Here is a 10,418-nt window from a genome sequence, read left to right on the forward strand (position 1 = left end):
CCAAATCCTGGTCCAGCTTAAGGCCAGGCAGGCAGAGAGGGAAAGTGTAGTGGGGCCGTTAGAAGCACCAACAAAAGTCTAATGTGCCCTGGGGACAGGGCCTGGCCCAGGTGGAGTAGGAAAACTCCTTCAGGCTGCCACCGCAGCTGCCCTGACACAGGGAGCAGAGCCCAGCAAAGGTGGGTGTCTGGAGGAAGGCCAGTGACCCCCTCACCCGCATGGGAGGGATGACAGATCTCAGTCCTGGGAGACAGGGCACTTGGGAGTATCTCCTGCTGCCAGGGCTCTCAGTACTGTCAGGAGGAAGGGCTTTTCCCAAGTGGGGAAGTGGCTGGCCAGTGGGTGTGTGAGAAGGGCTCCAGTGGCCAGAGTTGGCGGGTACCATAGTGCCTGAAGTCCTTGGTGCCTTCTAGGAGCAGGGAGGGCAGCCTGTGAGTGGCCCACAGTGACTCAACAGCAAACCCACAACCCCTCAAACACCGAGTCAGGTCCCAGTTTCAAAACAACTCAAATGCTTTAATTGCCTGCCCCAGGGTCCACAGGCTTATCACAAACTCTTAAATAAGGCCAAGGGCCCCAGCTCCCCAGCCTCCAGCTCAATTCAGCACTTTGCAGGGAGGTGGCCCACAGCAAGCCTGGCTAATAAGGCTCTGGCTTGGGAAGTACCAGGGTCCCCAGTCCAGAAATTCAGAGACTTCCTAGGATGGAGCTGCCACTCAGCCTGTCTGCTTTAAGTCCCTGAGTCCCTGTAGCTGCTTGGCTTCCAGAAAACACAACTTCCCTGGGTCAACGCCTGGTGTGGGTAAAGGCAGCTCAGGAAGTCACCGGACAGGCTGACAATGCAGGACAGGCCTGGGGCTTCCCTGGGGCAGGAGCAGCAGACCTGCAAGGACACCAGTCCCAGGCTGTTATTGCTGCACCAGCAGCAGGGACCAGGGAAAGTGTGTCAAGCCATACACACTGTACAATGTACCACTCTAAGATAACCAAGTCCTAAGACACATAAAGACCATCTAACAGGAGGTTCTGCTGCCTCAGCTTCCTATTCCAGGCCCGGGCTGAGGTCCTAGACCTGTCTCAGGCAGGGAGCAGAGACCATCTGGCAACGGGTGTGTCAGGCATCTCCCCACAACAACCCTGTGAGGTAGGCCGTGTTGTCCTACGTTACAATAGGGAACGAGGGTTCAAGAGAGGCGAAGGGTCTGCCCAGGTCACGCAGCAAGGAACAGCAGCCAGCATTCGGACCAGGTCTGTTGGGCTCCAGAGCCCACATGCTTTCTCCAGAGAAGAACAGGAAGTAGTCTTTTCCAATGAAGACCCTCACGTTAAAAAGCTGAGGGGCTCTCAGTCAGTCCAGCCTCGCAGGCCCCAGGGTGAGAGCTAAAGATACTCCAAGGGAGTGGCCATACCCCAGCATGGACTCCTGGCCCTGGGTAGCAGAAGCAGAGGCTGATCCTAGACATTTGGCTGTCTCAACAGCACCCGCAACCAACTTTACAGGTGATGGCTCTGGCTGCCCAGTAGCTGTGGGCAGGGTGGGGGCCGGTCAGGTCCTGAGGCCTTGTGGCCCCACGTGGGCAATGCTAGGCCATTGAGCCAGGCAGTTTCCAGAAGGCTTCGGAAGCGGGCCTTCAGCGTGGGGCCAGGTGGGCCGGTGCTGTTGGCAGGAGTAGGTGAGGGACCACGTGACCCAACCCCAGCAGTTGCCTCTGCTTTCTCCAGGCCAGGGGTTGGTGGCTTCCGCCCTGGTTTCCTGACCTTGGGGGCTGGTGACTTCTGAGCCTGGGCTATACTCTCTGGCTCATCTCTGGCCACAGTGGGTTCTGAGGTGGGAATAGCTCCAGCCTCAGTGTCAAAGTCACCTGGAAAATGAGCACATAGTCAGGCTACAGATCCTGCACCCTCAGGTCCCATCTCGTGGTCTTCAAAGCCATCCAGAACAGTGGTTCTTCCCCAAGCCAGGATGGCACCAAAAGGACCACAACCATCATAATCTTTCCCTGCATGTACCTGCTGGCTGGCCCATCCAAGCTGAAAAGGTGTACTCCTCCCCAGGGGACTCCAGAACTCTGATGAGAAAGCACTGCTCAGGAGAGGCTGTTTGGGAGCAAGGATGAGAGGAAAGGAGCCCAGCAGGTCAGGAACCACTCTGGCCATGTGGGAAAAGTGAGGCACAGGAAGAGAGTACTGTGCCATATGTAAGAAGCCATCATCTTTCTGCCATAGCACCTCCAAAGTCAGAACAAGAGCTTTGGAGCAAGATCCCACACAGAGGCTGCCCCAAAGCAATGCCTGAAGGGAGGTGGGTGGAGGAGTTGAGCAGGGGACAAAAGGGGTCCCTAACCAAGAATACACCTATTGGGTGCCAGAAGGAGCACAGGAACCCAAAAGAAATGAAGACAGGAAAAATCCTCTAGGGGCACCCACAATGGGTAACTCCTCTAAGGACAGTGGAGGACCCATAGCTCAGCAATCAAGTGGGGACAATCTAGCCAGGGGCAAGAGCTGGGCCCTGGTCACTTCTTTGCCAGGCCCAATTCTTGTAGGCTGGAGTCACAGCAGGAGGGAATGTGGCCCCAGTCATTTCCATGTCAGCCCAGGAAGAGACTTGACCCTCTCTGGGTCCCAGACAGGTCCAGGGGAGGGAGAGGACAGGCCAAGAGGCTGTGTAGCTCTTGGCACTACCCACACTCTAGCCCACTCTTCCTGAGACAGGACAGACACACTTGCATTTCTTTCCACTCCACTGAGACCTCTGTCCCCACTTTTAAGTGTTTAGGCACAAGGAATGCTGATCAGCCCAACCCTAGCTCTACCTCTGCACTCAGGCCTCCACCCAGATATGGGGACTCAGCCAGGTGGGGAGGAAACCAGGAACAGGATCTTCAGAGAAGCCTGGAGAAGAGGCTGGGGGCAGGAACAGGGGGTCAGCAGGGAGAAAACACTGAGTGGGCAGGAGGCCTCAAGGTCAGGTACACTGATATAGAAGAGGAAAGGACATTCTTGCTCAATCCTGGCTGAAACGTGAGTGTACACACCACACAATGCTGCAGCAGCACATGGTCCTCTGGGACATAAGGAATGCAAGCAGAACAACGGGCGCAAGGCCTCATTCACCCAGTGGGGGAAGCAAACCACAAAAGGTGCCGATTTGTGGAAACACTGCTGTGCACATCAGTGCTGAGAGGCCCAAGGATGGACCCATTCAAAGGCATGAGCATTTGAGTGGGACCTCATCAAGTGTGAGCATGGAGAGCAGAGTGCCCTCCCCTCCCCCAAGATGAGGAAGACAGGAAAGTAGGCTGAAAGGACAGTTCAGGAGGGTGTTTACAGTTAGGATGAATTCAGAGCAGGAGACACCCAGCTGCCAATTCCAGCAGGCAGTGGGTTGAGATGAGAACTCAGAAGAGGGACGGCTGGGATGTACAGAGACATGGGGAGAAGTGACCACAAGTAGGAAACGGTGCCTGGCCAGAGCCTCAGGACACCAAAGGGGCCTGCACCAAAGATGTAGATGGCATAAGCACAGGAGGAGGGAGGCTCCAGGAAGAGGTAGCACCAAGGAGGACCAAAGTTTCCAGGGAAAAGAGCACTCAGTGACACCTGGAGGGCAAAGAGAGGGGTCCCTAGAGCCCACCCAGGAACCGGGAACCACTCAGCCATCTGCTGTGACCCCCCACACTCACACAGTGCACACACCTGTCACTCGCTCACAGCTCTGGTGGCTACTGGGGCTGCCCCATGCTCACCCAGCTGGCGGCGCACGCAGTCTCGCCACTGTAGGCCCAGCAGATCAGGGTAGATGTCAGGCAGCTGGCGCAGCGCCAGCAACTTCAGCATGCGTGAGGTGCAGCCATGCAGGGCACGCTCCCGCAGCGCACGCTCCTCTGACAGTGTAGTGGGCCGCAGCTCCACACGGTGCTCCTGCAGCACATGGTCCACAGAGGCAGGGGGCAGCCGTGGGAAGAGCCGCTCCTTCACCAGGTGGATGGGCACGAAGATGGCACCTGCTCGCACTACGTGGGGAAAGGGGCACTGTTGCGTGCATACAAACCTCTGCAGCTGGGACAGCAGCTTGCTGAGCAGTCCCTGCACTCCCTGGCAGTCCTGCCATGCAGCCCGGCCCCACGGTCCGGCCATCTCAAGCCACTCCCGCAGCTTCTCTGGTGGGGAGTGGGCCACAGAGCCTGAGATGGCATCACACAGGGATGCATGCAGCCCTGTAAAGCGCTGCTCTGGGGTGTCTTCTGGGGCTACAGTAGGAGCTGGAGCTGGAGCTGGAGCTAGAGCTAGAGCAGGAGCTGGGGCAGGAGCAGAAGCAGGGGCAGGGGCAGGGGCAGGGGCTAGAGTCGAGGCTGGGGCCGCCACAGCTATGGCTGGAGGGCTAGGCAGGGCCAGGTTGAAGCATGCCACTGGCAAGGGCTGAGTGAGAATCTGCAGTCCCATGGGTACAGATGGTGGGGTGAGTGCAGGCTGCACAGAGGCAGGAGCTGAGGTGGGTGTGGCTGGGTCTGAAGCTGCAGGTAAGGGTGATGGACGGAGAATCTTGAATTTTCGGAACATGAAGGCCACAGAGCTGTGAAAGTTGGTCCTTGGTGTGGCCTCTGTGGCCACTGGCAACCCAGGTGCTTCTGTGACCATCTTTTTCAGCCCTGACAGACTTGAACCTATGTTCCCTGTGTCTGGCGTGTCCGCGGTTGCAGTGGGCTTGGTTTGCACTGTAGGACCAGGGACTTGGATGGGAGCAGCCTCTGCTGTGGGCTTCTTCACACTCAAGTCCAAGGCCACCTCCTCCCGAAGCGAGCAGCAAGGCTCTGAGGATCCCTCCTGGGTAGTTAAAGTCCCCCTGCAGTCTTTGTCTTGGCTTTCACTGGTAGCTGGGGCTGAATCTGGCTCAGCTGTGGCCTCTGGCGTCTGCACATCGAGATAGTCCCGGTAGGGGGCCAGGCTGAAGACATTGTCGATGACAGGCATTGGTGGAGAGCCAGGCGGTCTAGCACCCTCCTTCTGTGGGACAGACTGGTGCTCTTGGGCACAGGGGTGCAATGCTGGTGAGGTGCGGGGCACTGGACTATCTCGGATGACAATGGGAGCTCCAGAGTGTTCGCTGAGCGGGGTCTGGAGCTGCTCTTTCCTGCAGCTGGGCAGCCATGTCCTTTCTTCGGTTTCCTGTGCTGGCTTTTCAGCAGGCCTTGTAGGCTCAGAGCATGGCTGACTGGCTGGCAAAGGCTGGCATGCCCGCTGGAAGGCACTGGGCTGTGGCACAGACTGCACACTGTTCTGGGAAGGTGGTGTCCCTCCAAGCCCAGGGGATGCCCCATAGAGAGACAGGTCATCCCGGGCATAAGGAAACCCCAGAGACTGCGGGGCAAAGTCCAGTGGGCACCGTGGAGCAAGAGGAGGCTCCATCTTGAGGCCTGGTGAGGGTGCCGGGAGTGGGGCAGAGGGGTAGGAATAAGTGTCCAGTCCCACTGGGGGTATGTATGGAGTCTGGGCTGCCTGCTGCCTCAGGTAGGGGCTGCCCAGCCCACCAACCTGGTATCCAGTCCCCTTATGGACTCCCGGAGGCTGCAGTGGGATCACAGAGCTGTAGCTACCCTGCTTCTCCGGGTGACGACAAGCTGGGGGGCAAGGCAGGGCCTGTGGAGGGGGAGGGAGTGGGTAGTGGGTAGGCAATACCTCCTGGCACGGTGGCCCCAGGGGCTGAGCCAGCTGTGTCCAAGGACTTGAAGGCCCCTCTACCATTGCTTGTTTGGAGTCCCCAGAGTAAGGACCTGTGTACTTAGAGGCCAGAAAGCCTGTGCTGTGGATGGTCCGATACTTTTCCAGGAACGCCTGGCATGAGGAGAAACTAACTGAGGGGTCTTTGCCAGACCCCCCAGCTGGCATTCCACGTAAAAAGGTGCTGTCCAGGGCCTGGCCCTTCCCAGGAGCTGGGCCCAGAGAACAGGGTGGGTCAGCAGAGGACAACAGGGGCCCAGTCACCAGGGTCCAGTCAACATCCAGTGGCCTCTTAGCTGGCCCCTCCCCCAGGCAAGTTGAGAGCCCATAACACAGGGGGCTGCGGTAGACGGGTTTGGGTGCAGCCAGCGGTGGGCCTGGGTATGTGTGAGACTGGGGGTTGAACGGCAGGAGCTCAACAGGGCTGGAGTCCTGCATCTTCTCAGAACCTTCCGCTGGTGGGCGGTACAGCAGGCAGTTGGTAAACAGGCTGTCTGGCCGAAGTGGAGGTCCTGCTACGCTTGTGGAGTACAAGGGTGAGTATGGGGTCCAGGAAGCCAAGCGCTCAGATCCTGCCTTGGAAGTGCCCCCCATGGGACAGGAGAAGTAAGCGCCCTTGTAGTTGCAGGGGTCCTGGTTACCAGCAGAGGGGGGCAGGCTATGTCCAGGCCCTGAGTCTGCTTCCAGGCGGGGCAGTTTGCCATATATCACAGGCCCCAGAGTCCCCAGTGGGCGCTTCTCCGCCATCACTGTGAAGGTGTCAAGCCCTCCAGGGCCGCTGCTACTGAACAGCTGACCTGGGAGAAAGAGGGAAGGAGGCAGGGCAGTTAGAAGTGCAGGTTGCCAGTCAGCAGTATAGAAGCCATGCTCCCTGGCTCACTGCCACCCAAGAGCCTGGCACTCAACAGACACTCAGTTAAGACTGAATGCATGAATCATGAATGCAGACATCTCTATTTTTTTTTTTTTTAAGCTACAAAATCCTTTGTTGAACAAATTCTTGTCCAATCTCCCTGCACATAACCCTTGCCCCAATCCAGGAGTCCTTTCTGTTCAGATTTCTTCCAAGTGACTCCCAAGACCCCTTCCTTGGGGTTCCAGATTTTAGGGCAGTTTTGAGGATCACTTGCCTTGGCTTATACCCACCAAAATAGATGGAGACCCATCCATCCCAAAGTCACTGATGAAGGAGATGGAACAAGTAGCAAAGCTCCTGCCTGTCATTCCCACTATTCCAAGATGCCACAGTGATCTCAAAAGACACCCCTGTATGAAAGACATGGGATCTGGGCATTGTTTTCAAATTTTGTTTCTTGTGACACTCCATTGATCTTTCAGCCTTACCAAAAACAGCAGATCCAGGTCTCAAACCCAAGTCCCTAGGGCCACAGCCAATGCTGTTACTAGGCTTGGGGTCTGGAAGGCAGTCCCCCAGAAGAGGTGGCTGGGGTGCCTACATCTATACAAGCCACTCCCCCTCAGTGAAAGTCAAGGCTGTCCACCAGATGGTGCTGTGGTGTCAGCGGGAAGATCCCAGCAGAGGGGGAAAAGGGCCTGTGTCCCCACCCAGCCCTCAAGCTGTGGGTGGCTACTCCAAGGCATATGGGGTCATGTGGGGTGTGTGGGTGTGTCTCTCTCTCTCTCTCTCTTTCATCCCCTCTCCAGGAAGAGAGGTCCCAAGGGCCTAGAGTGGTAGCTGGCAACTACTTCCACTGTACTGATAGAAAAAATAAGTGCTAGAGAAAGACCGAGGCCCTGAAGCAAGGCCAAGCAAGGATGGGAACCCAGACCCTGAGAGGTCAAGGGTAGAGAATCCTCAGCGCAGCAGGCATTTAATGACTCATGAAGGTCTCCATCTGAGACCTGTCTGCTGCACCCTGACCAGCCTCTATCTCCTGCAGTAAGCACCCCATTCCCTGAAACCCTCAATAGGTTAGAAAGGATGAATCAGCTCTATCTTGCTATGATTAGACCACCAACTAAGTGTCCCAGGTTTCTGTCACCAGCAAGCAAAGACCAGTCCTCTCTTCTCTTATGGCAGGGGTCCAATGTCAGCCAGCCAGAAGCTCAGTGTTAGACTAGGAAGGGGTCAAGAAAAGACAAGGCAATGCCCACTCCACTCCTAGCTTCCTACAACAAAGAAGCCAGGCAGGCCTCTCAGAAAGAGTTGATTCATTGGGCCAGAATCCAACCCCCCAGGGAGTTTAGAGAAGCTGGAACAGGATATCAGAACTCAGGCCACAGAACCACTAATGGTATCCTATGTCAAGGACCTGTATCCTAGGGGAAAAGTCCCCATCAACTCCACAGAAATGATGCAAGAAGAGGTTGTACGTTTTGGGGGTGCTGAGCTCCCCCTCTGCCCTTGGGGAACTCTGATTAATTAGATGCTGGCTCTGGTCTCACCTCCCCCACATACTCCTTGGAGCCTGCTCTATATCCACCCTCAGCCACTGGGGTCTTTTTCTCCTGGGCTCAGTCCAACCCATGCCCTTTGCCCTGGAGACTTTCTGAGACCCCTCTGGACCCAGTCAATAGACACAAGGCCATCTGGGACCTTCAGAGTCTTGTGGGAGGAGAGGAGGCTCCAATGAGCCAGCAGAGAACTCTAATAAGAGGCATAGAGGTGGCCTTATCTTCTACCAGCAGATGGAGGACCCAATGTACACTCCCTCTAAGAAAGGGCCTTCCCTTTCAGACAAAATGTAGATGTCTCCTTCCTTGACATACAAAATGAGGTCACAAGCAGACACTTAGAGAGGGCTGGCCCCCAGGGAACAGGGTCCCATTACTCTTGGTGGGGGAGGGAAGTTCTATTGGTCCTTCGAGCTGAGCTTCAACCTCGGCCAGGACCCCAAGCAGGATCCTGAAGAGTCTGCCACCCCTGTACTCCCAGTCCTCTAAAGTTCTATGACCCCATTCCCCTTCCACCTCCTAAGGGCCTCATGATGAAATAGGTGATTCCAGCCCAGTTGAAGGCAGCATCTGGACTCTTGGGAGGGCTGAACCACCCCACATGTACTCTCACACCTCCCACCTACCTCAGCTGTGGCTCTGGGCTCTCCAGACACTACAGCCCAACCTGGGGCAGCCCACAGTATCCAGCATGGGTGGAAGGGAAGCAAAATCGGATCTATTCTCCTCCCCCACTACGGGCCCCGCCCATAATCTTGGTGCCTGGGGCCCACAGTCGACTTCGCTTTGGGGCTCTGCTGTGGCAACCGACCCCACGGCCTTCCGGGTCTTCAAAAGCCCCTCCCGGCTGCGCTGGGGCACACGTGCACCCCAGCAGGATGACATATTGGCCGTCGCCACGCATGCAAAGCCGTGCCTGCACGTACGTGCATGGCCCACATCTGCACACATGCCCCTCTATAACGAAGCTGTCTCCCTCGTTCGGGCACCGGACACACGTGAGCACGCCGGCAGGCTGGCGTACAGAGCCCCACGGACCGACGGCCACAGACTGGCGGGAGGTCCCAGGGTAGGGGGCTGTCGGGCCGCACAGTCCGGGCAGTCACCGCCTCGGGGCCATCCTGCCAGCCTGGGCTGCGGCCAGATGGTGAGTCAAGCGGTGGCGAGGAAACCGCAGGGCCGCCCCATCCCAGCAGGGCGCGTCCAGGGCCCCGCGGCGTCTCGGCGTCCTCCGCCCCCTGGCCCTAGCCGCCCCCCACCGCCCCCTCAAACTCGCCCGGGCAATCCACGTGAGCCGGGCCCGGGAGGCCCGAGCGCTGGCCTGAGCTCTCTCTCGCCAGCCCGGTGCCGGGGTCCCGCCGGAGCCCCAGAGCGCTACCAGGCCTCGGGAACCTCGAAGTCCGAGGAAAGTGGGGGCAGTGGCACAAGCCTAGCCCGAGAGCCCTCCCGCCGGAAGCCGCAGCACCTTGGCCCCGGCCACGCGCGCACCATCCCCGGGCCGACCGGTAGGGGCGCCCTGGGGCAGGGCCACCCACCCCCTCTCCACGCGCCGCCCGCAAACTCGGCCCAAGTTTCGGCGCCCGCCGAGCGGGCGAGCTCTACCTGCAGGACGCCAGGCTTCCCGCTGCCGCTACCTGAGGTTGCAGCCGCATCCTCCAGGACCGCCTACACAGCAGGTCCTTGTCCCGCCCGGCCCTGCGCGGGAAGTCACTGAGCCAAGCCCAGAGCCACCCTCCGCGCTGCCGTTCGCGCCGCCGCCGGGCGCCGTCTGCGGTCCCGGGCGGGGCGGACTGGGGGCGGAGCGGGGGCGGGGCGGCCAGCGGGGTGGGGGCAGAGCCCGGCCGCGCCTCTGGGAGCTCGAGCTCCCTAGGGCCCACGAGAGGGTTTGCGGGGGGCCAACTCTCTGGCGACTCGCCGCGGGCGCTGTGCACTGTCTGTACCCGCAGCGCTCCGCGAACCACATTGCCTGGCGGGCCGGTCACCTGCGCTGGTTTAGTCATTCCGTTGGATCATTCATTCGTTGGCCCTTCTTTCCTTCCGCTCTTCCTTCGTACTGGGGATTGAATCCAGGGAGCTCTACATCCCCAACTTTTTTATTTTTAATTTTGAGATAGAGTCTCGAAAAGTTGTCAAGACTGATCAGCCTCCTACAGACAGGCATCACCGCGCCTGGCCATTCATTGCCACTTTCTAGCTATGTGACCTTGCGCCTGCCAGTTGACCTCATTGAGCTTCAGTTTCCTCATGTGTAAATCTGGAATTCTGTCTGCCTCTTAGTGGTC

General features: G+C 58.2%; 1 protein-coding gene across 4 annotated transcripts; it reads right to left on the bottom strand.

Moving 5' to 3' along the window:
* Window positions 1-495: 495 nt before the first annotated feature.
* Window positions 496-9,918, bottom strand: CUNH15orf39 (chromosome unknown C15orf39 homolog). 4 transcript variants are annotated; one of them, XM_048793809.1, is made up of 4 exons: window positions 9,771-9,918; window positions 3,750-6,518; window positions 2,011-2,097; window positions 496-1,862 (listed from the first exon to the last, which is right to left on the bottom strand). In XM_048793809.1, exons 2-4 carry the CDS (start codon window positions 6,466-6,468, stop codon window positions 1,495-1,497), a joined length of 3,174 nt encoding a protein of 1,057 aa, XP_048649766.1. In that variant the 5' UTR covers window positions 6,469-6,518; window positions 9,771-9,918; the 3' UTR covers window positions 496-1,494. The 4 variants fall into 4 exon arrangements, with proteins under 4 accessions (XP_048649766.1, XP_048649765.1, XP_015335886.1 ...); XM_048793808.1 differs by having other exon boundaries at window positions 9,739-9,918; XM_015480400.2 differs by lacking the exon at window positions 2,011-2,097 and having other exon boundaries at window positions 9,739-9,918.
* Window positions 9,919-10,418: the final 500 nt, after the last annotated feature.

Source organism: Marmota marmota, unplaced genomic scaffold, assembly GCF_001458135.2.
Source record: "Marmota marmota marmota unplaced genomic scaffold, marMar, whole genome shotgun sequence".
NCBI lineage: Eukaryota > Metazoa > Chordata > Mammalia > Rodentia > Sciuridae > Marmota > Marmota marmota.